The sequence below is a fragment of the Terrapene carolina genome, unplaced genomic scaffold (assembly GCF_002925995.2).
Source record: "Terrapene carolina triunguis isolate 2854851 unplaced genomic scaffold, T_m_triunguis-2.0 Scaffold84, whole genome shotgun sequence".
NCBI classification, from domain to species: Eukaryota; Metazoa; Chordata; order Testudines; family Emydidae; genus Terrapene; species Terrapene triunguis.
In genome coordinates this window covers 26,804,470-26,832,027 of record NW_020664435.1, presented here as the reverse complement: position 1 = coordinate 26,832,027, position 27,558 = coordinate 26,804,470, and the positions used below count along the sequence as shown (strand labels likewise).

The window sequence follows — 27,558 nt, the reverse complement described above, 5'->3', positions numbered from 1 at the left end:
ATGAGAATGGAGAAGGTAATAATGTACATTTCAACATAAATTGATATTGACTGGGAGATTCAAAAACCATCAGGCAGATTTAGGTCTCGGCCACACCAGTAAATTATTTTTAATTAAACAGTAGAAAAGCAATGCTATCTTCCTTGTGGCTGGAGCTGCAATCTAAGCAGTCTTTACATGACCAAGCAGAGAAGTAACTCCCATTTTACCCTTCTATGTGGGCAACTAACATCTATCCCATGAGGAATCCATAGACTTTTAGAAGCATAGTATCATGCTGTAAATTGTGGGACAATAGTAAGTAATCTGTCACAGGATCCTTTAGAAATTTTTGTTGGTTTATGTATATATATATATGTATATTATGTATACACACTGCATACAGAGGGTGTTGCTGCAACATGCCCTCTCATGACTGGATGTGGCATTGCAGCAGTTGTGTCTCAGTTTCCCTCTTGGGTTCTTTGGCCTATTCTGGGTATGGGGTGGCCTGATCCTCTGGCCAAGACATCTTAAAGAGTCTGACCCTTTCTCCACAGGGCCACAGAGTTCTTTAACACGCCCGATAGAAATATAAAGACAACTGAATCTCAGCTGGCCGCTCCTCTTCCTCATAGGTGAGCCTCAATTATAAGGCAAGAACCTCCTGTCTGTCCTCAGGTTCCTGTGCCTCACCCCACCCCATAGTCTAAGGCTGGCCCAGTTCTCCACTTTCCCATGGTTTCAGGCAGGCCTTCATCCCTCAGCAGCTCCTGATTTCCGTCAGGCTTCAGGAACAAACTGTCTGCTTCCTGCCCTTCCAGACTTATTGGCCTTCTAACAGGCCCCTCCTCAGAGAGAAGGAGCTCACTACATCCGCTCCCCTGGATCTCCTCTCCCAACTGACCTTCTCTCTCCTTTTTAAGTCCATCCCCTCCCCTTCACCTGAGCATACCCTCCCTAGGTGCAATCAGTGAGGTTACTGGCATTCTCAGGCTCCCTTTAACCTTCTGATGCCTATGCTGGGGTTAGATATCTCAAACATACATGTAAGTAATGGAACATTATTTACTAACTACTAACATATATGAAAATACTAAAACCTGAACTATATACCAGCTTCTGCTGGCCATTTGTGAGATGACATCAATTTCCTAGTTCCTAAATTCTGGCTGATCTCTTATTATTATTTACATTTGAGATAAGGGTAGACTATTTGCTCTGTAAGGCTAAGCAGTCAAAGCAGAGGGAATCTGAATTAACTTCTGAGGTCATGTAATTAGAGCCAGAGACGTCTTTGAGAAACAGTGGCTGTTTTACAATATCTTTGCAACATGAAGGAGTAATTGGATCAGATCAGGGGAAACCATTGTTCAGAAAAACTGAAGTAAGGCGTATTATAGACTTAAAATTAGTTGCTTTTACTAACATGCCTGGATTTCTTTCTAGAAATGATGCAGTCAAGGAGGCAGGGGAAGAATAATTATGAAGGTCTTGTCGCAATCACTGTGTTATAAAATAAGGATATTCATTTGAATGCGAGGACTTTAACCTGGTGCATGTATTTTATTCCTTTAACCTTCTATCTTCTGCTAGAATGGGAAAGATAAAGCATTTTAAATTGGTACAATCTAGTAATGTCCAAGATAAATCAAAGAGAATCAAAATAATCTTGATTCCATTTATTTGCCCTTTAAAGTCTATTTTTAGATCAAGGAATATTGGCAACTACAGGCAAAGTGGACTTTTGACCACTAGTAGATTATCTGCAGTGGAATATCTACAGAATTTTTCCACTGGATCTCAGGATATACATAGGCTAGAAGAAACAAGCATCATAGATTCCAAGGCCAGAAGGAACCATTGTAATCATCTGGTCTGACCTCCTATATAACATAGGCCATACAACTTCCCTGGAAAAATTCCTAGAGACTCTCTTTTAGAAAAACATCCAATCGTGATTTTAAAATTGTCAGTGATGGAGAATCCTCCCTGATCCTTAGTAAAGTGTTCCAGTGGTTAATTACTTGCACCATTAAAAATTTATGACTTATTTGCATTCTGAATTAGTCTAGCTTCAACTTCCAGCCATTGGATCGTGATATACCTTTCTCTGCTAGACTGAGGAGCCCACTATTAAATATTTGTTCCCTGTGTAGGTACTTTATAGACTGTAATCAAGTAACATCTTAACATTCTCTTTATTATGCTAAATATATTGGGCTCCTTGCACCTATCAATGTAAAGCATCTTTCTTATCCTTTAATCATTTTTGTGGCTCTTCTCTGAACCATCTCAAGTTTATCAATATCCTTCTTGAATTGTGGGCATGAGAACTTGATACAGTAGTCCAGCAACAGTTGCATCAGTGCCAGGTAAAATAACCTCTTTACCATTACTCAAGACGCCCCTGGTTATGCATCCCATGATCAGCTGATGGGTTGCCACCAACAGAACCCACGAGGTTCTGTTCAATAGAAAACTAAAAACAAAAATGCCTAATTTTGTAGAAATTGATGTAACCGATAAAAATGACTTGACTATGTATAAAAAAACCTGACAAACAAAACTGTTAAACAAAAGGTTTAATATGACAGGGGGTCATGAGAACTTGAGTGTTTGCAGCAACATGATCATGCCCGTATCTATGATGGAAAAACTTGGTCAAAAAAGGCAGAGGTCTCTCATGAATTGGCTTCTAGGTCCTATGAGATTGTCACTGCTGAGGGACTGATGTACAGATGGAATAGGAGACACCTTCAACAAATCCCAGGCTGAAGGGAAGACAAGGAGACAAGACATGAGATAGGAAGAGAGGAGGAGTTCAAGTCTTCAAAGATGGAAGAGCACGCGAGGTACTTAGAATCACAATGTAGAGACTGAAGCAATGACACGAAGATCCATGAGACTGATCAGGCACCTCAAAGACTAATAGAAAATTGTTAGTGCATTATTAGGTTTCTTTACCTGTATATATACTGTTGTGTATTATGTTTCTTCATGTTTTTTTGGAAAGGAGAGATATGAGGAAATCTTTTAAAGAGAGCTATTCTTGGGAGTGGGCTCCACCTAGTCTGACAGAGCACAAGGCAATGCCGTGATACAGAGAGTCTCACAGAGAGCAGTCAGACTTTGCGGATGGTCTAGGTCTTGCATCTAATAATAAGCATCTCCCTCAGCTTTGTCTAAGTTTCCTTCATAAGAACCCACAAATATTACAGTTTACACTAGCTGAGGATTTGGTCTCACCTATTTAATTATAAAAAATGCCCATTTACAGATTTAGGTTGGGCTCACCTGAATTGCAGGTCACTTAAAATAATCTTTAAATGAAATTATTACAGGTCTAAGGTGATGATTTGACATCCCTCATCTTCAGGTCAGTTCACAAACAGGAAAAGCTCAGGCAGTAGCAGGGCAAATTTCCGACATGTGCTTCAACCATGAAATGATAATTCTTAATCTACTCTTGAATGGGTGGCAATCTCAGTGCCAGTTCTGTTCTTTGCCTCTCTAAACAGATTACCAGGAAGAGCATCCACTGGCAATTTGGTGTTTGTGATACAGAAAGTGTCTATTAGGAAATGGACTATGATCACTAATTGAGTTCACATATAGTACTACCCATCAACCAATAGACTGTTGATCACTATTGACCTTTGCTGGATTTGAACTGGTAACCTAGAGCTAAGGGTCTCTAAATCATTATCAAACATCCATGCCAGATCCCCTGCTATGCAGTGTTGTTTTTAACCATACACTGTCAACAGGAATAGGCTCAGAAATGCCAGTGTTAATTAAAATCTTTGGTTGATATTTTCAGACTAGATGTGGATACAGCTGTCTTACTACAGGTGTCCAAGTCTGAAAAACTGGGCCTAGTCTTCCAAGACCTCCAGATGAGAATTCTGACTTGAAGCCAATGGCAGTTCCAGTCATCAAGGGATTATGGGATTAGGCTGTTTTACTGACAGTTCTCTCATCAGAAACAGAGCTTGTGAATCTTGGCAGTTACAGTTCTTAGGAGGCTCAGTGAACATTTGTTGGTTTCAGTTTGTATAAAGTTCCCACCTCCTAAGTGCCAGGAAAATCCCAAACAACTCAAGATTTGCCTTGTGTTGGGTTTTATTACAAAAGTTGTACATATCATTAACAACAAAATGCTTTTGCCTCCGTGTGAAGTTTCAGGTTTCCGTGTGAAGCACAGAGAAGCAATTTTCTTTTAGTCATTCCTGAATATGATTGTATTATTCTGGGCTCACAGTTTCCCTCCCTGACTCATATTGTTCTTAGATAAATACTGGCAGCTTTCAGGCTTTCATTTAATCATATATACCATTGTGATGGGTGTCTTATAATTGCAAATATCAGTCTACCTTGAGCTCAACAGGCAAACAATCAGGATTTTACTACTAAAACTATGCAACAACATTCTTACAAAACTCACACTTGGTAAATATGTGTTTTCTCGGACTGTATTTAACATTACCAGCCACCAGGTAGCGTATTGTTGTGTGTAATCATAGTTAAATTGGTATTAACCTGGAGAAAACAGTTTCTTATGGATATGACAGTTGAGTGGGTAGGTTCATATCCCCAAGGTGTATGTGTGTGTATATACATTCACATACACACCCCTTGGGGATATGAACCTATCCACTCAACTGTTATATCCATAAGAAACTGTTAACTAGTTAATGATGCTTAGATACATGTATACTTAACTTGTTCATTTACTGTATCAAAAAGCCACAGCTTTGCTTTATTTCTTATAATAGATGGTTTGCAGATATCAGATACTATTTTTTAAGATCCAGTTTCTATCCATATTGCCACTGACCAAGTTTATCTAAGATAATGAATTTGGTTTCAGTTTTGAGCCACTTTGCTTAGGAAGTTGAATACTGTGAAAAAGATTAATTTACAAGAAACCAAATAGCTTTGTTAAACAGTATTATTCCAGGATTCTGAATCTCTTGTGTCTGTTGACAATGGGAGGTTGCAGCCCACATTTTAAATTTCACAAGGGAAAGACACATGATCGGAAAAGTTTTTTGAAATGCTTGATTCTAGAAGTTTGAGACAAATATTCTCTTTAGAAATAGAGTTCCCTTCAATGCCCAGTGAATTCAACTGGAGTCTTTCCCTTGACTTAAGTGGATCCTGATCTCAGTTGGTGCCTCTAAGCTCTCACATAATATAAATAATAATATATACCATTAACTATGGATAATGAAAGAAACAATAGCAGCTCTTCTTCACACCAGGCAAAATGGAACTGCTAAGCATGGATATTTAAATGAAATGCTTTTATCAGCTCATTGAATGTTGTTTAGAAAATATATTGTAATGAAACTATAAGCCTTAGAGTGAGGTTTTTAGTATTTTTTCAAAGCTATGTTTTGTATCAGTGGTTGGCACGTAGCAAATGAAATTTTCTTGCTAAAGTTATTTTGTTTTCCATTGCTGCTCAGCCACAGAACGATAACAGATGAGACCATGAAAAGATACTTCTTGCTTTTGGACAGATATAGGAATATATTGCTAGATTATGGTCTTCATCCATTTTTGACAAGGTAACTTGAATGTTTATTCTCTTAAAGGCAATCAGCCAAAATCTGGTGTGATTCACTGCTGTGGAATCCCCTGGGTACAAGTGGCTGCACAGCTGTAAGCTTAGACAGAATTTGCCCAAATGACTTCAATGCGACCAAACTGGAGATGGTCAAAATGATTTGTGGTCAAATAAAAATCAACTTAAACCATTGCTCGGAACTCAAACATGAAGTTGTTATTTTTTTGTTTTTATTGTTCCAAAAATTCTATTTTCTCCTTTTTCATTTGAGGACCTCTGCACTTCCTGGTTCCAGGTAGAACTGCTATTCCACAGGAAAGTATTTTCAGTTCTTCCCAACATGCTCTAATCTCAAAGCCTTGTCTTGTGAGAATTCCAGCTTAATTTTATGGATGCCTGTGGTTTTCTAAGGTTCAGATAAGCCTCTAAATCCCACACATTTTGTGGGTTTCCCAATAAACCAAATATTGGCCTGCATGAAAAGGCCAAACAAGTCCTAATTTGTTTTACCCATGTGAGTAGCCCCTGTGAAGTCAGGTTTGAATACCAGATTACCATCCCCTTTCCCACTCTATTTTCCCTTCTTTCTAATAGAAAAAGTGAAGAGTGAAGACACCACAACTTTATTAGGACAGAAACAGCATTTGTTGAAAAAAATATAATCTTTCAGCCACCAGTCATTTGGAGGAAGCACTTAGGACTGGGGCACTCCTCTTTAATTTACTCCTCTGGACCAAGTTTCCTTGGGCCACATTGTGTCCAGCTGCTTCATGTGTAAGAGGAGGGCTCAAGAAGTCTCCCCCTGTTGTTCTGCACAGCAGCTGAGTACAACTGAAGTAACTGCAGATCAGACATTTGGAAACCTTTTCTGTAGAATTTAAAAGAGAAAATACTTATGAAACTTGTGCTCAGGCTTTGATAGAATCACATTCCCAGATTCTCTGGACACATGAGCTGTGCTTGGCACAAGTTTACAAGTATAAAATGACTGTGGTATTTGCCAACACAGACATTAAATAAACAGTATTTAACCCATTGTCAACCACTTTGGGATAACTTGAGAATGAAAAGCCCTGTATCAAATCTGTTATGTTGCAGTGACATAACCACTGACCTCCACACGCCAACCCTGACTATTATGCTTACTGTCTAGTAGCTGGATGTGCTGAGACAATGTTCATATATTTCTCCTTCAGTTTTTCCTTTCATTGGGAACAATTTTTCATAGAACAACCTCCTTCAACTTATGTGTCAATGCCCTAAGGCCTTTTTACTCATCTAGATTTAAATTAATGACCTCACTGATGGCACCAGCAATTGAACCATCGCTCTCAAGAGCCAAGAACCGCATATTGAATTTGATTAATACTGCTGGCTACTAATTTTCACTTTTAATTAGGTATGACACTATTGTAGGAAGAAAATACTGCAGTGCATAAAACAAATAGCATGCATCTACAGCAGCATTCTACTGTATGACCCCTGACCTGTTTTATTTAGTTGGGCTGCTATTGAACATTCTTCCACAACATCCACTTAGACTGATAATGAGAAGAATACCACTAGCCTAAACATTTACCTGTTAAAGTTTAAGGATAATCTAATGTGAATAAGTACTTTGCCAGACAAATGTTATTAGATTACATGATGCATGTACATGTTTAATGACATTGGGTACTGTCCTTTATCTCTTTGATACATTTACTGGATGAGTGTCATGTGACAATAGTGAAGAATCACAGAAAGACCAACATTCTAACACAAGAGGTGGTATTATCCCTGAAGCTACTCATGTCTCTGCTTCACAGTAGAGGTTCTGTTGAGAACTCTTCTTTGCCCCTCTGCTACTTGGCTTCTTGTTATGGCATTAAAGAAACAGCACTCACGTTCTTTCGGTGGGGTTTTGCTAGATTTTGACATCTACACAGCAACCGAGCAAGTAGAAAGCAAACATACTTAGCAAAGAAAAAAATTGACCCTCTTCATTACATCCTCAAGGATTGGAAGACTGTGCTGATAGTGTTCACAAGACAATGTCGCAGGAGTATTGTGTTCACCCAAAGGCAGGGGTGGCAGGTTTGTAGAAATTTTGGTGATGCCCAGAACGCCCAGAGCCTGCCCCCCCAAACTCTGACCCCCAAACTCTGCCTCCACCTGCCTAAGGCTCTGTGAGGGAGTTTGGGTGGGGGGAGGAGGTCTGGGGTGCAGGTCCTGGGCTGGGGCAGGGGAATAGGATATAGGAGGGGTGCAGGGTGCAGGTTCTGGGAGGGAGTTTGGGTGGGGGAGGAGGTGTGGAGTGCAGGCTCTGGGAGGGAGTTTGGGTGCTGTGTGCAGGCTCTGGGCTGGGGCAGGGGGTGGAGGTGAGGGGTGCAAGCTCTGGGAGGGAGTTTGGGGGTGAGAAGGGGTGTGGGGTGTGGAGGTGCAGGAGGAAATTTGTGGGCCAGAGGGTGTGTGTGGGGAGGGGGTATGGGTGGAGACTCTGGAAGTGGATGAGGGGTTCGGTGCTTACCTGGGGTACCTCTTCCAGCAGCGGCTCCTAGGCGGGGCAGGCTGGGGGTCTGCACGTGCTGCTGTCTCCAGGCACCGCCCCCGCAGCTTCCCATTGGCTGCAGGGGCATTCGGGGCGGGAGCAGTGTTCAGCGGCACAGCCTCCCACAGGCTGCAAGGATGTGCTGGCAGCCACTTGGAATGAGCGTGCTGGAAGCCGCTCAGCCCACCTGAGCTGCTGGGTGGTGGCGGGAGCCCCCAGGCTGTTTTAAATCGCCTGGGGGTGGCAGGCAGGGATGGGGGGGGGAGGAAGGCGGGAAACTTTGCTGGAGCTGGGCCCCCAGGCCAGGAATATTCCCAGTGCCCGAGCACCACGGGCCCATAGAACTCACCGCCCATGCCCAAAGGGATACATTTTGGAAAGCACATAGAATTGAACTTCATTGGAAGTTGGGCATACAACTGCCCTTTGTGCCTTTGAAATTGTAGACATCTATACATCTATTGTATACAAATACATCTATTTGTATACAATAGGTAACTGCAGATGAAAACAGATGATTGTTTATAACAGGAATACATGCGCTGGCCATAGAGCTACCTCTTGTGTATGTGCCTGTTTTCATTTATGCGTGCCTATGATGGTTGCACAATTTAGGTGACTATTTTTTAAAATTTGGCTCTCAATATCCTTGACATGAAAATGACACATTCTATCAGCATTAGTGGCTACTGTAACCTTATCAAATAGCAGCTTTGTGCTACTTCATGCAACTATGAATAATCCACTTATCAAGCAGATTAGTTATATGAATATTCTAATACGTCTCTACAAAAAATATGGTGCAGTAATAGACTACTCACATTGACTCACAAACAGCAGTAATGGACTACTCACATTGATATGAATATGGGAGCTTTTTAATTTTATTGATTTATGGAAGAGCTTAACAATGAAGAATTTTCAGCTGGATGTGGGTAATTAGTAATATGTTACTAGAGGACAATGTTTTGCACATTAGAATACTGTCACCTGCTCAGCTTAAACAGCACAGAACTACTATTTTCTTGACAGCCTTAGAGTCTTTTTCACCTTGTTCAGCCTACCTATGTGGTTATTCACTTATTTGAAAAAGGGCATCTTCTTGAACACGGTATATATATATGATGATCTTTTACTACAGTGCAGATTTTTATTAAAATATTGCTCTGAGGCCTTTCAGCTATATTCTAATTTTATTTAATATTTCTTTCTACATGTATGCAGAAAATGGCAAGCCAATATTAATAAAAGAGGGCTTACAGGAGTGTGGAATGAGAGCAATAGATCCTTGACAAAAGTTATTTACCTAGCTAGAGTTTCATTTGAAAGTTAACAGAACTCTGTGATGCTTGTATAAAGCAGTGGTCTTAAAACTCTGTTAGACATTTTAACCCACTTTAATTTATTCCATGAAAATTTAATCCCCTGCTGAATGGAGCTGGTGTGAATTTTCAAAAGTCATAATCCACTGAAGTGAAAAATCTTTAATGATGACATAGGCACCAGGCTTCAAGGGTTTAGTTTAAATTCTTTCTAAAAATGTAAAACAGAGGGCAAGAGTTAATAGGATATTTCATACAGTTACATTTCAATCCTCCTCCAAATCTGTATAAATTCACTTGCACCTCAACCATTAGAACCATTCTGGCTGAATTTCTCACACTTCTAAGGCAAAAATGAAGAGCTATAAAATCATAATGTGAGGAAGTACTCTGTGTATTGTAACTCAGTTTTCTTTCAGTTTACAGACTATTATATTGCACATGATGGCATAATGTCTTCTAAACTGAAAGAGAAATGACATGGTTTACAAGCCAAACAGCATACATTCTGACATAATTATTTTATCATGCAAGAAAATGAAAACAAACTACACAACATCAGACACTTTTCTAGCTCTTCTGCTGCTGTGGGAATTTTGCCATTGAATTTAGTGGGGACGATTTGTCCCTTAAATTGAAAAGTTATTAATGCTCTCTGTAAAATTGTTCCATAAAAACAATTGTAAACGTATTTTTACTTAATCAGTGAATTTTTTATTATATTATATGACATAATACCTGTAATAGTCACTTGGGGACATATTTTAAAAGATCTTTAGGCATCTGGATATTAAGGATAGAAATAACTTCTTTACATGACCATCTGCATTAATACTGTATGTCAAATTTTTTGATGAAAACCAAAAATTTTCTGCACAAAGCAGACATGGTCTGCAAAAAAATTTGTTCCATCAAAAATCCAATTTTCCATAGGAAAACAATTTTAATGGAAACAATTTTGACCGGTCCTGCCCAAGATATCTCTGACCCTGTCAGCAATGCTCAGACAATATTTTCTCTAGTATGGATGACTGCACATTTCCAGTGTGCAGTAGTTGGCGGAGGGCATTCCCCAGCCTTAGGTCTCAGAGTATTTTCATTTTCTTATTATCTTTTATTACCTAAGTATAATTTTTTATGCTGTAATATCCATTTCCCCTCATTCCTGTGTTTTCTTCTCATGGTACATCAAGGCAGAGAAAAAAGCCCAGGTTCTCTTCCAGACCCTTTTCTTTTCTAACCTCTTGATTATTTACTTAAGAACTATGAAACAATTTCTAAAGCCAGATCCTCAGATGGTATAAATGGAGCTATGCCATTAATTAATCCAAATGAGGATCTGGGTCTTAGAGTTTAGACACCTTCTGCATCATTGTTTCTTAGGGATCATATTGATCAGTGTTGATATGAGAAGAACAAGAAATGTGCCCTTTGTTTTGTTTCCCGGGAATGTGCAGTGACATCAACAGCAGAGGATGTTCTAGTGGATTCAGTTGATCATGTGCATTGAGAACTGGAACCTCAGCATGGTGTAACTAACTGAGGTAGTTTCTCCTGCAGTGTGCCATTAAATTGAAACTGTTTTTGGCGGAATCATCTTCCTTGTTTATGGATAAGTAATGTGCATAGTCTCATGCAGCTACTTGACTGAATATCATCAGAAGATGGGGAATGGGATACTTAATGGATGTCCCTGCTCACTTATGGCATTAGAAAAATTCAGCTGAGAATACACTCTGAGGCTGCATATTTTGATAATGTACAGTCAACACATGCACCTCCACCCATCTGGTCATGTAGCAAGAAAGGCTTATAAATAAAAAGATAGGACTTTGTATGTGAAATATTAATCAGCAGGGCCTTTTGTTTAAATGTGTTTTTCCTCTGCTTTCAAAATATTAATGTGTAATGCATCACAAGGCCTCTTCTGCATTTCACTCCATCTATTATAATCATCTCTCCATCAAATTCTAATGTCAATTTCTTTGTTTAAATTATAATTTGGAATGCCATTGGCATTAGTTTGTGTGCCAACTACTCACTGTGTAATATATATTCATAGTAACAATAGTATCTAGCACTTTCTCTTACCCAGTAGTATTGCCCTATACTACTCATATGGCTCTAGGCTGAGCCACTACTACAAAGCTGATCAAAGTACAACAGGGTCCTAAATCTTCAGATCTTCCCATCAACCAATAAACCAAATAATAATGTTTATGGGTGGACATTGGATCTAGGTGAAAATTCTGAGTGCTTGTGTCTCGTCATTAGAGTGCCATTTAGACCTATGTTGTGTTCACATTCCTGTACTAGCAAAGTACCTGAGGCATCTGGCCAAGGAGTTGGAATTCTGTGTTGCGCTGCACAGTGAATATGCAAACACTGAGCTGACAAATTCCTACTACGGTATGCCAGCCAAAATTAACTTGGTTTTTTTTGATTAGTTATTTACCTGAAGAGAGAAATTTCCTACCTTGAGTATTAGATTGTTTGTTTACATTTCCATTTGCCCTCAAGTATTCATACACTTAGAGGAATAAATACATAATTTCTAAACCAATATTGTAATTATACATAATGAACTGTAATAGATCTACAGTATAATGAAAGACTAAGAAATCAAGAGTCATTTTGTACCACTTGGATTTTTTAAAAAACTTATCTGATCTCAAGCATCCAGGTTTGGCCTACCATAGGTAATAGGTTCATGTGCATGAGGGATGTCTTTAAATTGAACCCCAAAGGCTTTGAGATAAATGAGTTACCCTCTCTTAAGGAGTCTTAAGTGAGACAATAATGCTCATGAAAACACATCTAATGAAGTTAATGTCTAATCAGTGACATCTAATGTCACTGTGAAAATGTCTTCAGTCTCTAAAAGGATCAGACAAAGCTGGAGTGTTTTGTTGAAACTCAGTGAAACTGGACATACAAATCAATTCCATAGTCATGAAAATATACTTTGTCTCCATAATATAAACTTTGTATATTATTTTCACTGAGAGCACTGTCCAAAATTACAAAAAATATATTGAACAGCAATTTGTCATTATTCATGGGAAAAGGGTGACCAGATGATAGTGTGATTTCTGATACCACGAGGGTCTAGTGACTCTATCTAGAGGAAATATGCATTCTCCACCTAAAAGGCCTGAACCAAGGCCCATTATACTCATTGTGAGTCTTTCAGTGACCTCAGTGGGCTTTGGATCAGGCCCCCAAATGTCTTCTACTCTTTGTTGTAGTTCCCTTCTGAACACCTGAAACCTCCCACCATTGTAATCATTTAAAAATTTCAGGAAGCATTTCTTTGTTGAAGAAAAAATCAGATCTTTACTTCATTAATGACATGCATTGTAGTAGGTATACCTGTCAGCATTTCATACTTTATCTATTACTATTTCTATTATGGTTGTGCCTAAAGCTCCCAATGAAAATCAGAGCTCCTTTGTGCTAGGCACTACATAAATCTATAGTAAGAGACAGTCCAAAGAGTTTCTGTTGATAGAAACTCATAGTACAGATTTTGGAAATGTCGTGTATAGTACAACCCAAATAAATCTTGACACTTATTGTCCGTGGTAGTTAAATTTACTGTGATGTTTATGTAGGCCCAATGCTAATTATAGGGAATACGACAAATCCCCCATACAGCAAAAACTTACCCAAATAACTTTCCATGTGCGAGGAGTCCCATTGAACTCTACTATGGTAAACAATACAGTGCAGAACATATCAAGAATTAAATGGCACCTGATATATATTCAGTGAGATGGGGGGAAGAGAAAGCGAAATGGATGTTATAGTACATGTATTTTTGAACTGTGTGTACATGCTCTAGGGATGAAGACATATTCACAACAAATTGAAATACTTAATATTTTTTGCATTTCATTGAGTATTGGAAATTGGTCCTGTTTTCATGATATTTTTATGCTAAAATGGGACCATTTTCAAGTGCAATAGTTTTCACTCAGGAAGCATGCAAAATGTCATGGGTTTGGATGTTTTCTTACAATTATATTACAGTTTTTGTGACGGTTTTGAGATGGTTGGGTAGATGTGAACACAGATATAACAAAATCATAAAATAAATCCTGCTTTTCCACATGGCTGTATTAGCCAAACTACGTACTACATGGCGTGCGCATCTGGGGGGAATATATGTATAGTTACAACACAACACAGTAGTAGTATGGGAAAAAGCTATAGGGTTGCAAACGAGATACTATCATTTTGCAAATACTACTACTTTGATGAGCAATGAATTGTATTGTTAGCCCTTTTGGGTGCTCTTGTACTGTTTAGTCAGACTCTTTGCTCAGATGCCTGACAAGGGAGGGCAGGAACAGGTCTTTAATCATGAATGCGGCCAGTTACCCAAATAGAAAATCACAAACAGAGGTCTCAGGGCCAACTGCGTGACTAGAAGCTCTTAAACTATTACAAAATCAATGAGAGTAACAATCAATTGCGTTTGTTAGGTCAGATATGAAACAATGTGTCTTGCTTGGAATCTGAAACTTCCATTTAAACTTGAGATATACTAGCTTTTAAAACACTCATGATTTGTAGCCGACAGCAAGTATTTCAGAAATATCCACTTCTTCTCCAGGGTGCTTGGTTTTATGTAACCTAAAAAAATAGCTTTTCTTCAAAATGAGCTTTATGGTGTTACATCCTGTTATGTGGGAATTTGCTGTATAATCCTTTGAAATGTAACTCACTGGAACACAAATGTTTTTTAAAAAAAGGAAGGAGAAGAAAAAGCAAGCTGTGAGGAGAGGAAAATATGACAATAAGCAATTTATTTTCTACCTTCAGATTGCAGGCACACTAAATCTGCTAGTTAACTGCTTAGATTCAGACGGGCACATTTCTTCTTTTAACCACATTTCTCCTACTTTGCTCTCACTCCTCATAAGCCTCTGCAAAATTATGTTCTAAGTCTCTCTTCCCATGATATCTTCATTGCTGCTTCATTAACCAGTGCTCCATCAGACCATTTCATTACAGCCTCTCTCCTTGCTCACTGCGTTGATGCTAAGACACAGATACAAACCACCTATCAAATGCTAGGTGGTATTTATCCTTCCTGCCATTCAAAAGACGGAAAAATCATCCAAGGGATAAATCCTAAATAAAGATCACATTCTATTTATTTCTTCTCTTGGGCTCTGTCCCCACCCCAGCTTGAAAGGCATTGGTGCTATTCTGCTAATACTCTGACTGACTTAATTTAAAAAAAAAAAAGGCTGTCATCATACCTGTCATCCCTTCAAGATGTTCAGTATTCCATGTGGCATGTCTGGGAGGGGGCGCAACTACCCTGGAAAGAGAAATCTGGTCAGCAACACAGTTCAATTCCATGCTCATAAGGATATGGAAATATCTTTGTTATATTCGCTGCCTTTCTTTACAAATATCCCTAGATTGCACCAGCAAGAAGGCTTCATGCTATACGTGTTATCTTGTTTCCACTGAGTTTCAGGGAGTGGGGATATGTCCAATTCATTTTGATAAAGGGAGGAGGCATTTATAAAAGCAAACAGGATAATGGGATGGCTCCTAAAACACCCATATGATGAAATTACCAGCCAGGGCTGCTGTGATGCTCATTGTAGCCAGGCAAAGGAGTTAAGAGCAGTCACAGTCCACTTACAAACCAAGATTGGTCAGATTACCCTTCAGAAAGTATGACAATGTGTACTTTATTTTTAAAGCTACAATGGAAAATGAACATGGCTAGCTTAGGTCTTTTTGCTCTGGTGCTGACAGATGTGAAAAATTGGCCCTGACATTTTTAGATTCCTCAGGATTTCAGGGCAAGGATTTCATGATTTTATAAAACTTGGTTCTGTATTTTTGGACTGTTCAGTTCACTTAGATAGTCTCACTTTTGTAATCTTCACTTTAGGAGTCAAACACTCACTTGGATTTCTGTGTTGTATAATTCACTTGTGAATTATGGCTTGGGCTGCACAGTGGTACAGGGATATCAGGCACCCCCTCTGCAGAGCCATTGCATCCACTTTGCATATAGGTGCGGGGGTCTTGGGCAGAGCCTTGGCTTCGCTCCTTCTCAGCGTGTTGGGTGGCACAGCTATACCACTGCCTTTGGGAGCATATCTTATGCTGGGTATAGAACCAGCACAGCATACTCCTTCTCTGTAGAAGCAGGGGGACCAGGAGGGAAATGTGACTGCTCAAGTCAGTCCAGGGATAACACAGCAATGTGCTGCCTGACATTAATGCAGGGCTCGTGGAAAAGCCGTGATCAAGCCCTTTATTATTCTCTATTATTTAAATTGTAGTATAGCCTAGAAGCCCCAATTAGTCATAGAGTTTTAAGGCCAGAAGGGACCACCAGATAATCTAGTCTGACCTTCTGTCTATCACAGGCCACCACCACCACCCAGCACCCACACACTAAACCCAACAACCGAAATTAGACCAAAGTGTTACAGCCCATAAGAGACTAGACAGTTATGTGCAACATGCAGAGAATAGAAGGGACCAAGGCACCCCAGTGCTTGAGGTCCTGCAATGGCAGGGAAATGATTAAGTGAGGTATACCCAGATAATCCTGGCAAGTGACCCGCACCCACACACTGGAGAAAAGGCAACTCCCCCGCCCCCAAGTCATTGCCAATATGACATTCCTTCCTGACCCCATATAGGCGATCAGTTAGACCCTGTGCATGCGAACAAGAACTAGCCAGCCAAGCCCCTGAGAGAGAGAATGCTCAGTGCCACCTCAGAGCACTGGCCCTCACTGTCCAATGTCCCATCTCCAGCCGTGGCCATCCCTGATGCTTCAGAGGAAGGTGATAAAAAAGGCTCAGAACAAATGTGTGGGGGGAATCCTTTCTTAACCCCTGAAGGTACATGGCTGAAAACCTGAAGTGTGAGCTTTAGGAACATAAGATATAAATCAGAAGTGAGCCCCAGGGTCCCAGCCCATCACCAGCATCAGGATCAGAGACCCCGAATGTGCTAGATACTGTATAAACATGTAAGGATTATTCAGACAAGGGGAATTTGCAGTGGAAGAACTGCATTTATTCAGGTGCAGACTTCTAATGCACATTGACACGGGGGGAGGTTGCAGCAGCATAGATACATTGTTATTACTCCTTCAGTGCGAAAACCACCCCAGTAAAGTGAGAGCCATGGCATGGTAAGAGACAGTCTCCTCCTTAAAGAGTATATAAATTCAGCTCAAGCCAAGGCACAACCAGTGAATGTGACAAACCAAAGGGAAAAGTGGGGGAGGGAGGGAGCATGTGGGTATTGAAAATAAGATCACACGCTTACACACACTTGCTACTGCACATGCTCGCTATTGCACAACTTGGTTGTGATGGTTCAACAGCATCTTAATTTTTTTTTTTAATCAGAAAAATCAGCTATCCCCAACTGGCACACAAAAACAACCATTGGTTGTTGGACTGCTTGCTGACTTCACATTAGAAGTAGGTTTTGAGCTGGGATTTGAAGGGGCTTTATGGATTAATTCAGAAGGGCATTGTATGTGTTAAAGAGAAATAGATTATGACTCCTTGGAAAGAGAACACAAATTATCTTTCTGTTCTGTTTTACTTTGAGTATAGAGTATATACTTCAGTTTATTTTTAAAATTAATTTTAACTCTGTTTAATTCTGAACTCCAAGCTCTTTGGCCTCAGGTGGGAACAATGGGTTTTGTAGGTACCTATCTCAATCTGATCTTTTTTTTCCCCCCCAGGTCACATGTGCAAATTTAACAAATGGCGACAAATCAGAACTTCTAAAATCAGGCAGCTCCAAATCCACACTAAAGCACATATGGACAGAAAGCAGCAAAGACTTGTCCATCAGCCGACTGCTATCACAGACTTTTCATGGCAAAGAAAATGATACAGATTTGGACCTGCGATATGATGCCCCAGAAACGTATTCTGAGCAAGATCTCTGGGATTGGCTGAGGAACTCCACAGATCTTCAAGAGCCTCGACCCAGAGCAAAGAGACGGCCCATTGTCAAGACTGGGAAATTTAAGAAAATGTTTGGCTGGGGCGACTTTCATTCCAACATCAAAACTGTGAAGTTAAACCTTTTAATAACTGGGAAAATTGTTGATCATGGCAATGGGACGTTTAGCGTTTATTTCAGGCACAATTCCACTGGCCAAGGGAATGTATCTGTGAGCCTGGTGCCCCCAACCAAAATAGTGGAATTTGACTTGGCACAACAAACAGTGATTGATGCCAAAGATTCCAAGTCCTTTAACTGTCGCATCGAATATGAAAAGGTTGACAAGGCCACCAAGAACACACTCTGCAACTATGACCCTTCAAAAACATGTTATCAGGAGCAGACCCAAAGTCATGTGTCATGGCTCTGCTCCAAGCCCTTTAAAGTAATCTGTATTTACATTTCCTTTTATAGTACAGATTATAAACTAGTACAGAAGGTGTGTCCTGATTACAACTACCACAGTGACACGCCATACTTCCCTTCAGGTTGAGAATGAACAACATGTGTCTGAGACTGAAGCCTGAGGAATAAAAGAGGTCATATGACAGGGCTGTTACCTCAAAGAAGAAGGCCACCCCTATTGCCTGGAATGTGTCTACACTCTGCTGCTGTTGCTGTCAAATGGCTGCAAATATGTTAGTGGAAAACAATCTAATGTAATTTCCGCCCAGTCAGCTCCATGTATCAGTCTAGTTGTAAATCACTATGGATTCGAAATAAAACCACACAGACACGCACTCTTTTCAGCTCACACCTATTAAGATTCCTGTTAAGAGGGCTGTCTTTGTCTGATACATATTGTTTCAGGATAACCTATCATCAAGCCAAAAGGATTAACTAGACAGAGAATGGTTTCTAACACAAACTGTTATGGAAATCTCCTTGAAAGTCTTGAATACATGCCAATCAATAATCCCCACTCATGCATTCTACTGCTTAGACTAGCTGTACTGGTAAATAATACTATAGGAGTAAATGTTTGTTAAAATGGGGAAAAAATGTGTGTCTAGAGTTCAGTATTCCTTATTATATGAACACAGCAAAGCATAGTGACTTTTTTTCCAGCATACAGTAGGCACATTCAAGGTGGCGTTAGGTGGCTCTTTTTCTGTGGAGGGAGCCTATTACTAGTAAAGATGAGCAGACATTTGGAATTTACATGTGGGCAGACATTATGGTTTCATATTTCTTCACTGAACATTTAAATTGGCAGAGTTGAGACCAGCTGAGCTACTTAAAAACTCTCCAACTGTTCTGCAAGAAGGAAAATGCCTGATAGACAACATGTAAGTTATAAGTGGCTGCCTTATCTTTATTACAAATATTGTAACAAATTCAATATCCTAGTCTTCATTTGTATGAATGGTTTGTATTGTACATAGTTTAACCAGTGTTATTTGAGCTGCTTATTAATATTAACTTGTAATTGTCTCTCTGCTTGTTATTGGTTAAAAACAATCAAGGAAATGAGGAATCCATTTTATCAATGTAGCTGTAAACTCCATTAAAAAGACAGAATTATGTACAAAGCATTTATTCAGCTAAAGTATTGTTGAGAGCTATACATATACAACATTACGGTCTGTCTGTATTTAGATATTTTATTTCCAGACAAAAAAATGAACTGTACATAAAAATAAAATACTTAAAGTTGAGTTTCAATATGTACTGTGTAGATGGTGGTTTAAATGGTCCAACGAGAAGACTATGCTCAAACTCCATCATGGTTTTCAATCTTGCGTCTTCAAATTTGTGCAGAATTATCCCAAGTTATAGCACGCAGGCAGATCTCAATGCTGTCATAGGGCCTTGTTGACTTCAGTGGGAGTCATCCCTCAAAGAACAATTTGCACGAGCAGGGCCTAAATTATTATTAGTCATAAATGAAAGCAACGTACCAATTTAAAAGTGGGAAAAGTTGTTCTCTCTGTGTGTGCACAAGTCTGCCTTTGCCTTAATTATAACCTAGTGTAGGCACAAACCTCCTTGTATGTAGTGGAAGAGTTTTATCCTCTAATAGGAAAGCAATTGATTGTACATCATTTTTGTGCATAGTGGCACACTTTGCCCCTAGCTTCCAGCTATCCAACCACAATAACTTCACTGGTATGTTTATACCTAATTGAAGGCTTTATTGAAAGGATCTCAGATTCCCTTTCATTTCTCTTAGGATTACCATTTGTGCCCACCCACACATGAATTTTATCCTTTGCTCCTAGATGGCTGCCAAAGCTGTGCTGAGAAAAGTCTATGCAGGAAACAAAGAGAAGCCTTTCCAAAGCCCAGACATGCACTTCTCTAATGCTCCGGAGATTCAAAGGTCCAAGAAGTGAGAAATCAGAGACCACTTCCAATCCCATGTTGAATTGCCTGGGACTTAAATCAAGATCCTAGATGAATCTTTTGTCACCTTAACCCTCTTACTAAAGAATAGTATGAAAATGAAACAAATGAATAAAACTAATGACAAATGTTTATACCATTGACTATAAGTGAAGGAGAGGCTTCCACAGTATCACGTCTTTAACTCCTTGGAAACAATATGATAATGGAAATTATTTCTTCATAATACGAGAGGACAATCTTATCACCCTGGATCTGCGAACTCTGCACAGTTTTGGAGAAAGAGATGGTCCAAGCCATAAAGTTCAGATTCTGATCCACATTTCCACAACGTCCGGGAATACGCAGAGCCAGGATTTTGCTTCTGCTCCACCTCTGCTAGTAATTGTGAATAGACTGCTAGTGATTCATGATTTGTGTTGTGTGAAAAGTATCTGTTCTGCATATTAAAATATTTAAAGTTGAAGTAGTCCACACTAAGGACGGGCTCCATGTTGAAGTCAACAGAGCCAGGATTTCACCTTAGGAGTATGTAAAATACCAGTATTAAACATTATTAGTAACCATTATAATGATTAATAAGCATTTACACAGGGCATGAGTCTCCAGTGACCTGCACTTTTTGTTGTCATTTATATTTGTGCAAAGTGGGTGTAAAATGTTATCACTGGTAGTAATGTATATCAGTTTTGTATGTCCACTCAGTGGTCACCATTTTCAGTTTTTTCCTACCCTTTTAAAAAAAAACTTTCTAACTTATGCAATATATACATGGTTGCTTACTATATACCAACAGCACAACCACTACCAATATAAAAACATGCCAACCAATGGATAGTGAGTGAGTCAACTCCTTCTAACACTGGAAGCTTTATACTTTTTGCTGCTTCTGTCACTCTCATTAATACTATTTTCTTTAACTGTTTTCTTTTGAATTGACTACTGTTTTTCATGAACTTACTTGACTTTGGACTTGGAATAGTCCTTTTAGTTGATCTGGATGTGAATTAGTGATGTGAATATGAATTATAACACAGTGCATTGCTGAGATACCTAGTTTCTTCACAAGAATCTCTTGGCAAAATATTGCATGTGAGGTAAACTTGCTGAAACATGGTTTTAGTTTTCCCATGTGAAAATTGAATCTAATGAATGTAAATACATAGTGCCCTGGCTCTGTTAGACAATGTACTTCTGGGTAACTGGGTCTGTGAGTCAGCAGTGCTTAATTAGACCAGGCAACTTCGGATCACAAATCTCTAGCATAAGAAAGATTTTGGGTGTCACACATTTTCTTTCTAAATATACATATTCTGGAATTGAAAGGGGTGATATTTGGTTTTTAAAAACCAGGCTATTGAGTATTTTCTTTGTTTGCTTCTTCTTCTGTTTTAATGTTTCAAAATTGTCTCATGCTTTTTATCATTATTTTACTATGTATGCATGGGATTGCTTGATAATGGGGTATGGGACTCCAAAATACTTGCTACTGACCAACCATTATTACAAAGTGACTAAAATGGCACAAGAATGTATGGTATGAGTCGCAGTATGTATCCTCATATGAATAAAAAAATCCAAGATGGTGAGGTATTGATTGCACTAGATCAGATGGTAACATAGTCAGCTAAGAGCTGACTGGTTCAATGCTAAGGCACTAGTGGCATTAGTGACACTGGAATGAAGAGAGGAACTCTGAAGACAGGAAACAGGGATATACAGAAACAGGGCTGGCTTTACTTTCCAGTGCTGGATCACAGTGCTAAACTTTTAAGGAAAATGGGAACATCTTCAGTTTATGTAATGACAGTGAATATTTTAAAAATCTATGTCAGAGGCAGAATATCCTTCTTCGTCTCTCCTTGTTGAGGCTTCACTTGTACTGTTGTAATATAGCCTGGCCCCCTCCCAACCGTCACTGATCATATGAAAAGCAGCTCTTTGAACTTTATCTTTGTTTGCTTAAAATGTGTGACGTTCCAAACTAGTGGAATTCAATGGGAACGCCTTATAATGAACTGAGAAATAGCAAAAATTCCATTCATGGTAGAGTGGAATGGAAGTCTCAAATTGTTTCAGTTCATACCACTATGCAGATATATAAATATTTGTTCATAGAGATGTTTTATAAAAAAAGTCTTCACTCTAAGAAGGTTATACTATAATTCAATGGGAGGATCCTCATGTATTCTCATTCAGAATTCTATACTCTAATTTGGAATTCTCTAGGTAAGCCAAATTGCTATGAAAACAACCTGTTAGATGACTGTGTAGGTAAACATGCATTGCAATGAATCCTTGGTTCTGACTTGGACAGCCACTAGAAATGGACAACCTCCTTCTGCTCCCTTTAACATTTTGACTGAAGGACAGTGCTTGCCGGATAATATTGAATTGCAACTTCAGCACTACATGTGACATTCATGCCCTTCTGGATCATACTAAACAGAGCCTAAAACTTGAAAGGCATGTTCCATCCCTAATGAACTGTATTTGATTCTGTATTTAACATTGACATGGATTTTAGGTCAAAAGAGATGCAGAGGAAAAGTTTCTATAGTTCATTAATATGATCATGTCAAAATATGGAGGTGTCAAGGAGCCAAGATTCCCACTGACTTTAATGGGAGTTGGATTGGGACCTCAAAACTATTGTATGTAAATAAGACAAATTGAGTGAATTTATGTATTAAATATTACACAATGTGTAAAAATCCTATCCCCGCTCCTTTCTCAGATCAGTCCTTGAAAAGAGCGCAAATAGTGAACATTAAAATTATCAAGCCATTCAGTCTACCTTTTCTAAATAGATCATAGATGATCCATATGTTATCTTCATGACACATATGTATCCTGAACCTCCTTAAAAAGTTGCCATTTCATAGAATCATAGAACTGGAAGGGACCTCGAGAGGTCATCTAGTCCAGTCCCCTGCACTTGTGGCAGGACTAAGTATTATCTTGACCATTTCTGACAGGTGTTTGTCTAACTTGCTCTTAAAAATCTCCAATGATGGAGACTCCACAACCTCCCTAGGCAATTTATTCCACTCTGACAGTTAGGAAGTTTTTCCTAATGTCCAACCTAAACTTCTCTTGCTGCAATTTAAGCCCATTGCTTCTTGTCCTATCATCAGAGGTTAAGAAAAACAAATTGTCTTCCTCCTCCTTGTAACAACCTTTTACATACACCTCTATCTCGATATAACGCTGTCCTCGGGAGCCAAAAAATCTTACCACGTTATAGGTGAAACCGTGTTATATCGAACTTGCTTTGATCCACCGGAGTGCACAGCCCCGCCCCCCCCGGAGCGCTGCTTTACCGCGTTATATCCGAATTCATGTTATATCGGGTCGCATTATATCAGGGTAGAGGTGTACTTGGAAACTGTTATGTCCCCTCTCAGTCTTCTCTTTTCCAGACTAAACAAAACCAATTTTTTCAATTTTCCCTCATAAGTCATTTTTTCTAGACCTTTAATCATTTTTGTCTCTCTTCTCTGGACTCTCTCCAATTTGTCCACATCCTTCCTGAAATGTGGTGCCCAGAACTGGACATAGTACTCCAGCTGAAGCCTAATCAGTGTGGAGTAGAGCAAAAGAATTACTTCTCGTGTCTTGCTTACAACACTACTGCTAATACATCCCAGAATGGTGTTCGCTTTTTTTGCAACAGCGTTACATTGTTGACTCATATTTAGCTTGTAGTCCACTATGACCCCCAGATCCCTTTCTGTAGTACTCCTTTCTAGGCAGTCATTTCCCATTTTGTATGTGTGCAACTGATTGTTCCTTCTTAAATGGAGTATTTTGCATTTGTCCTTATTTAATTTCATCCTATTTACTTCAGACCATTTCTTCAGTTTGTCCTGATCATTTTGAATTTTAATCCTATCCTCCAAAGCACTTGCAACCCCTCCCAGCTTGGTATAATTCACAAACTTTATAAGTGTACTCTCTATGCCACTATCTAAATCATTGATGAAGATATTGATCAGAGCCGGACCCAGAACCGATCCCTGCGGGACCCCACTCGTTAAGCCCTTCCAGCATGACTGTGAACCAGTGATAACTACTCTCTGGGAACAGTTTTCCAACCAGTTTTGCACCCACCTTATAGTAGCTCCATCTAGGTTGCATTTCCCTAGTTTGTTTATGAGAAGGTCATGCGAGACAGTATCAAAAGCTTTATTAAAGTCATGATATACCACGTCTACTGCTTCCCCCCTATCCACAAGGCTGTTACCCTGTCAAAGAAAGCTATTGGGTTGGTTTGACAAGATTTGTTTTTGAAAAATCCATGCTGACTGTTACTTATCACCTTATTTTCTTCTAGATGTTTGCAAATTGATTGCTTAACTATTTGTTCCATTATTTTTCCGCGTACAGAAGTTAAGCTGACTGGTCTGTAATTCCCTGGGTTGTCCTTATTTCCCTTTTTATAGATTGGCACTATATTTGCCCTTTCCCAGTCTTCTGGAATCTCTCCTGTCTTCCATGACTTTTCAAAGATAATCGCTAATGGCTCAGATATCTCCTCAGTCAGCTTCTTGAGTATGCTAGGATGCATTTAATTAGGCCCTGGTTAGTTGAAGACATCTAATTTGTCGAAGTAATTTTTAACTTGTTCTTTCCTATTTTAGCCTCTTCTGATCCTACCTCATTTTCACTGGCATTCGCTATGTTAGACATCCAATCACCACCAATCTTCTTGGTGAAAACCAAAACAAATAAGTCATTAAGCACCTCTGCCATTTCCACATTCTGTTATTATTTTCCCCCACCTCATTGAGTAACGGGCCTACTCAGTCCTTGGTCTTTCATTTGCTTCTAACGTATTTGTAGAATGTTTTCTTGTTACTCTTTGTCTCTCTAGCTACTTTGATCTCGTTTTGTGCCTCGACCTTTCTAATTTTGTCCCTACGTACTTGTGTTATTTGTTCATATTCATCCTTTGTAATTTAACCTAGTTTCTACTTTTTGTAAGACTCTTTTTTGATTTGTGAAATCTCTAATGAAAACTTGCTCAGAATATCTGTATTCTTGTCAAAGACTGTGTGTCTTAAAAGCAGCAAAATAATAATAATTTTATTTAACTTTTAAATTGCAGTAGAGTCTAGAGGTCAACCAAGTCAGGGTTCCAATTTAAGAGGCACTGTACAAACATATAGAAAATAGCATCCCCCTCCCCCAAAGAACTTACAATTTTGAAAACACTAGACAGCAAAGATATTGTAAATTGTGTATACACAATTTTAGTGGTATGATTAATATAATTCTCTATATTTTCAACAAAAAAATATACATTTCTCAAAGATACTCCAAACCGCTATCCAATATTTTTGAATATTTTAGCTTACAAGCCTTCCTGACTTTTTGTAAAACTTCTCTTCCATCTATAGCAGTGTTGGGTGCACCACAAAAGGTTAAGAGGTTTGATTGATTTTGCAGAAGCAAAAGTTTGAAGACCTGAGTTTCACTTACACTTAAGGCCCTTTTGTGAGTCAGAACATTTCCTGCAATCTTTTTAATGTACTACCATTAAGTGCCACTTCCAAATCCAAAAACTTTCAGATACAACAAGCAAGTAAATACAAGAGGGTCTCATACTATTGGCTAAGAGAAAATAAGGGCAATTTTAAACTATCGTCACTTCTCTTACTGCAGTGATGCTAAAAACAACAAATGGGTTTATTCTCAAGATAATTTTGAGTACATCCATGTCTACAGCGATGTTTAACTCCTATCTTTTTTTGTTGCTTGTGAAATAAACACTTGTTAAAATTCAACAGCCACATTTCTAAGGGGCAAATAAATTCCCAGGACTGTGGAAATATTGCATTCACTTGGGTATTATGCACCTGATAGCGTCTGCTGATAAGTATAACACAGTCTCTCCAAAAGGGTAACTGCTTCCTCTGGGCAAAATAAAACCTTTTAATTACTTTCTGCTTTTCCTGCTAATTAACTAAAATGTTATCATTACCCAAACTAACAAATAGATCACCTGTTCTGTGAAGGAGTTTATTTTTTCTCATTAAAATGTTAAACATTTCTCTTCAACTTGTTTATTTCACTTGTGCTGTACAGTTGGCAGTTATCTAGTTCAACTTAGATGGATGTCAAAGGAGTGGAATAAGTGATGCTAAATCATTTATCTTAGTCATTCAGAAGAATACAAATATATTTAAAAAAAAAAATCTCAGATACTTGTGATCGCTTCAGAGCGGGACCAGACCAGCTGCTCACTGCAACTCCAGTCCTAATTAACAGCAGAAAAAATAATCTACAGGATGATTAAGTAAAGTTAAAGATGTGAGACAAACTGACAAAAGCCAAGGCAATTACAAGTTAAACCTGACACTCCATTCTGCATTCATCTCCGTTGTGCATGGGTATTGCAGTACAGATGGCATGAAAATCAGTGTAAATCATAACCCCTCTTTTGCTGGTGTGGGGTGCCTGGTAGCAGAACCAATTTAGTTCCTTGTCAAAGTCAGGTTTTGTGAAGATGGGCTACACAGGGGGCATACATCCCTTGCATAAAGTGAAGCAGAGTTTTGTGGTGGCTTATGTGGGATATCGCCGCACGGATGCTATGAATGTTGCACTTCTTCATCTAGGTTATTCAGTTCCTGGTACAAGATGCATAAACCTCAAGCTGAGCAAAAATGGAAGTGCCAGTTATTGGTGGAGAAGGCATCTGAAACAATAAAAGTGTGACAATACATAATAATTACCATGACTGTTGTGAAGCAAAACAATGTTTGTAAAGGTATGGGGGTGAGGCTAGAAGATCTACTACTAGGTGGTGTAGTATGTGCTAAGTACAACTTTGCTAACCATAATGGTAAATACTAAGAGCAGAGAGAGGAACTGGGGCAAGCCGGAAGATCTGCAGAACATCCCCATTCTGTTCCTGCAGAGACAGAGGACTATGAAGATGCCAGGAGGCCTGGTGGGGAAGAGGTTTCCATTCCCTTCCAATGGCCCCATTAAACAGCCCCATATTCAAGCTGTGCTCTCATTGGGAGGATTTGAGCCTTACTGATCTAAGACTCACACTCTGTCTACTATAGGCAAAACAGGTGAAGGCACAGATGGATGGTGGTTCATGTTAAACTTTACATTTCCTTGTCTTTGTCATACATTTAACATAATTTATGTAAAAGCAGATATTTTATACTGCAGGTGTCAGTTGATTTGTCTTTGTTTAATGGTAGCTTCTTATTTAGGGCTACTATACAACATAAGTATTCGTGAAAGATTCAATATCAGAAGAAAATTTCAGAGTAGAGATACAGGCTAGGTATATAACCCCTCCCCCATTTCCTAAGATCCCTTTACCACCCATGAGTTCATGGGAATTCACTTTGCATTGGAGTGATCAGTCCTTTTCTAGTTTTGATTGATGATTTTTTCAATAGTATTTATAGTAAGAAAAGTTTCTATCTGGCACTTAAGTTCTGAACCCAGCTGCTCCTTTCAAGCCATATTTTATTTGTTTGCTAAAAATCAAATAGTTTTTAGTATTGGCAGCACCCCAAAAAAGCAAGATTTATTTATCCATGATCAACAGTATTGCCAGCTATACTCAGACTGCACAACAGTTATTGCTGATTACGAGTGAAGCAGGAATAACACAGCTTGTCAGGAACCATGATGATCTTGAAGAGATGACACGTATAGTTTTGTTCTATTTTTCAATTGGGGGTCAGGGAGAGGCAGATACCTAACAAACTCTCACCCTAAATTTCAATCTTTGAAGCCCTACCTCAAAGCTATCA

At 39.0% G+C, this 27,558-nt stretch overlaps 1 protein-coding gene across 1 annotated transcript in view; it reads left to right on the top strand.

The window, feature by feature from the left end:
• The window catches only part of NXPH1 (neurexophilin 1), a 92,998-nt gene extending 75,080 nt beyond the window's left edge, over window positions 1–17,918 (top strand). Inside the window, exon 3 of the mRNA XM_024205645.1 lies at window positions 17,157–17,918. Coding sequence (XP_024061413.1) covers window positions 17,157–17,918 — 762 coding nt within the window. The remainder of the gene's footprint in view (window positions 1–17,156) is intronic.
• The last annotated feature ends 9,640 nt before the right edge of the window (window positions 17,919–27,558 follow it).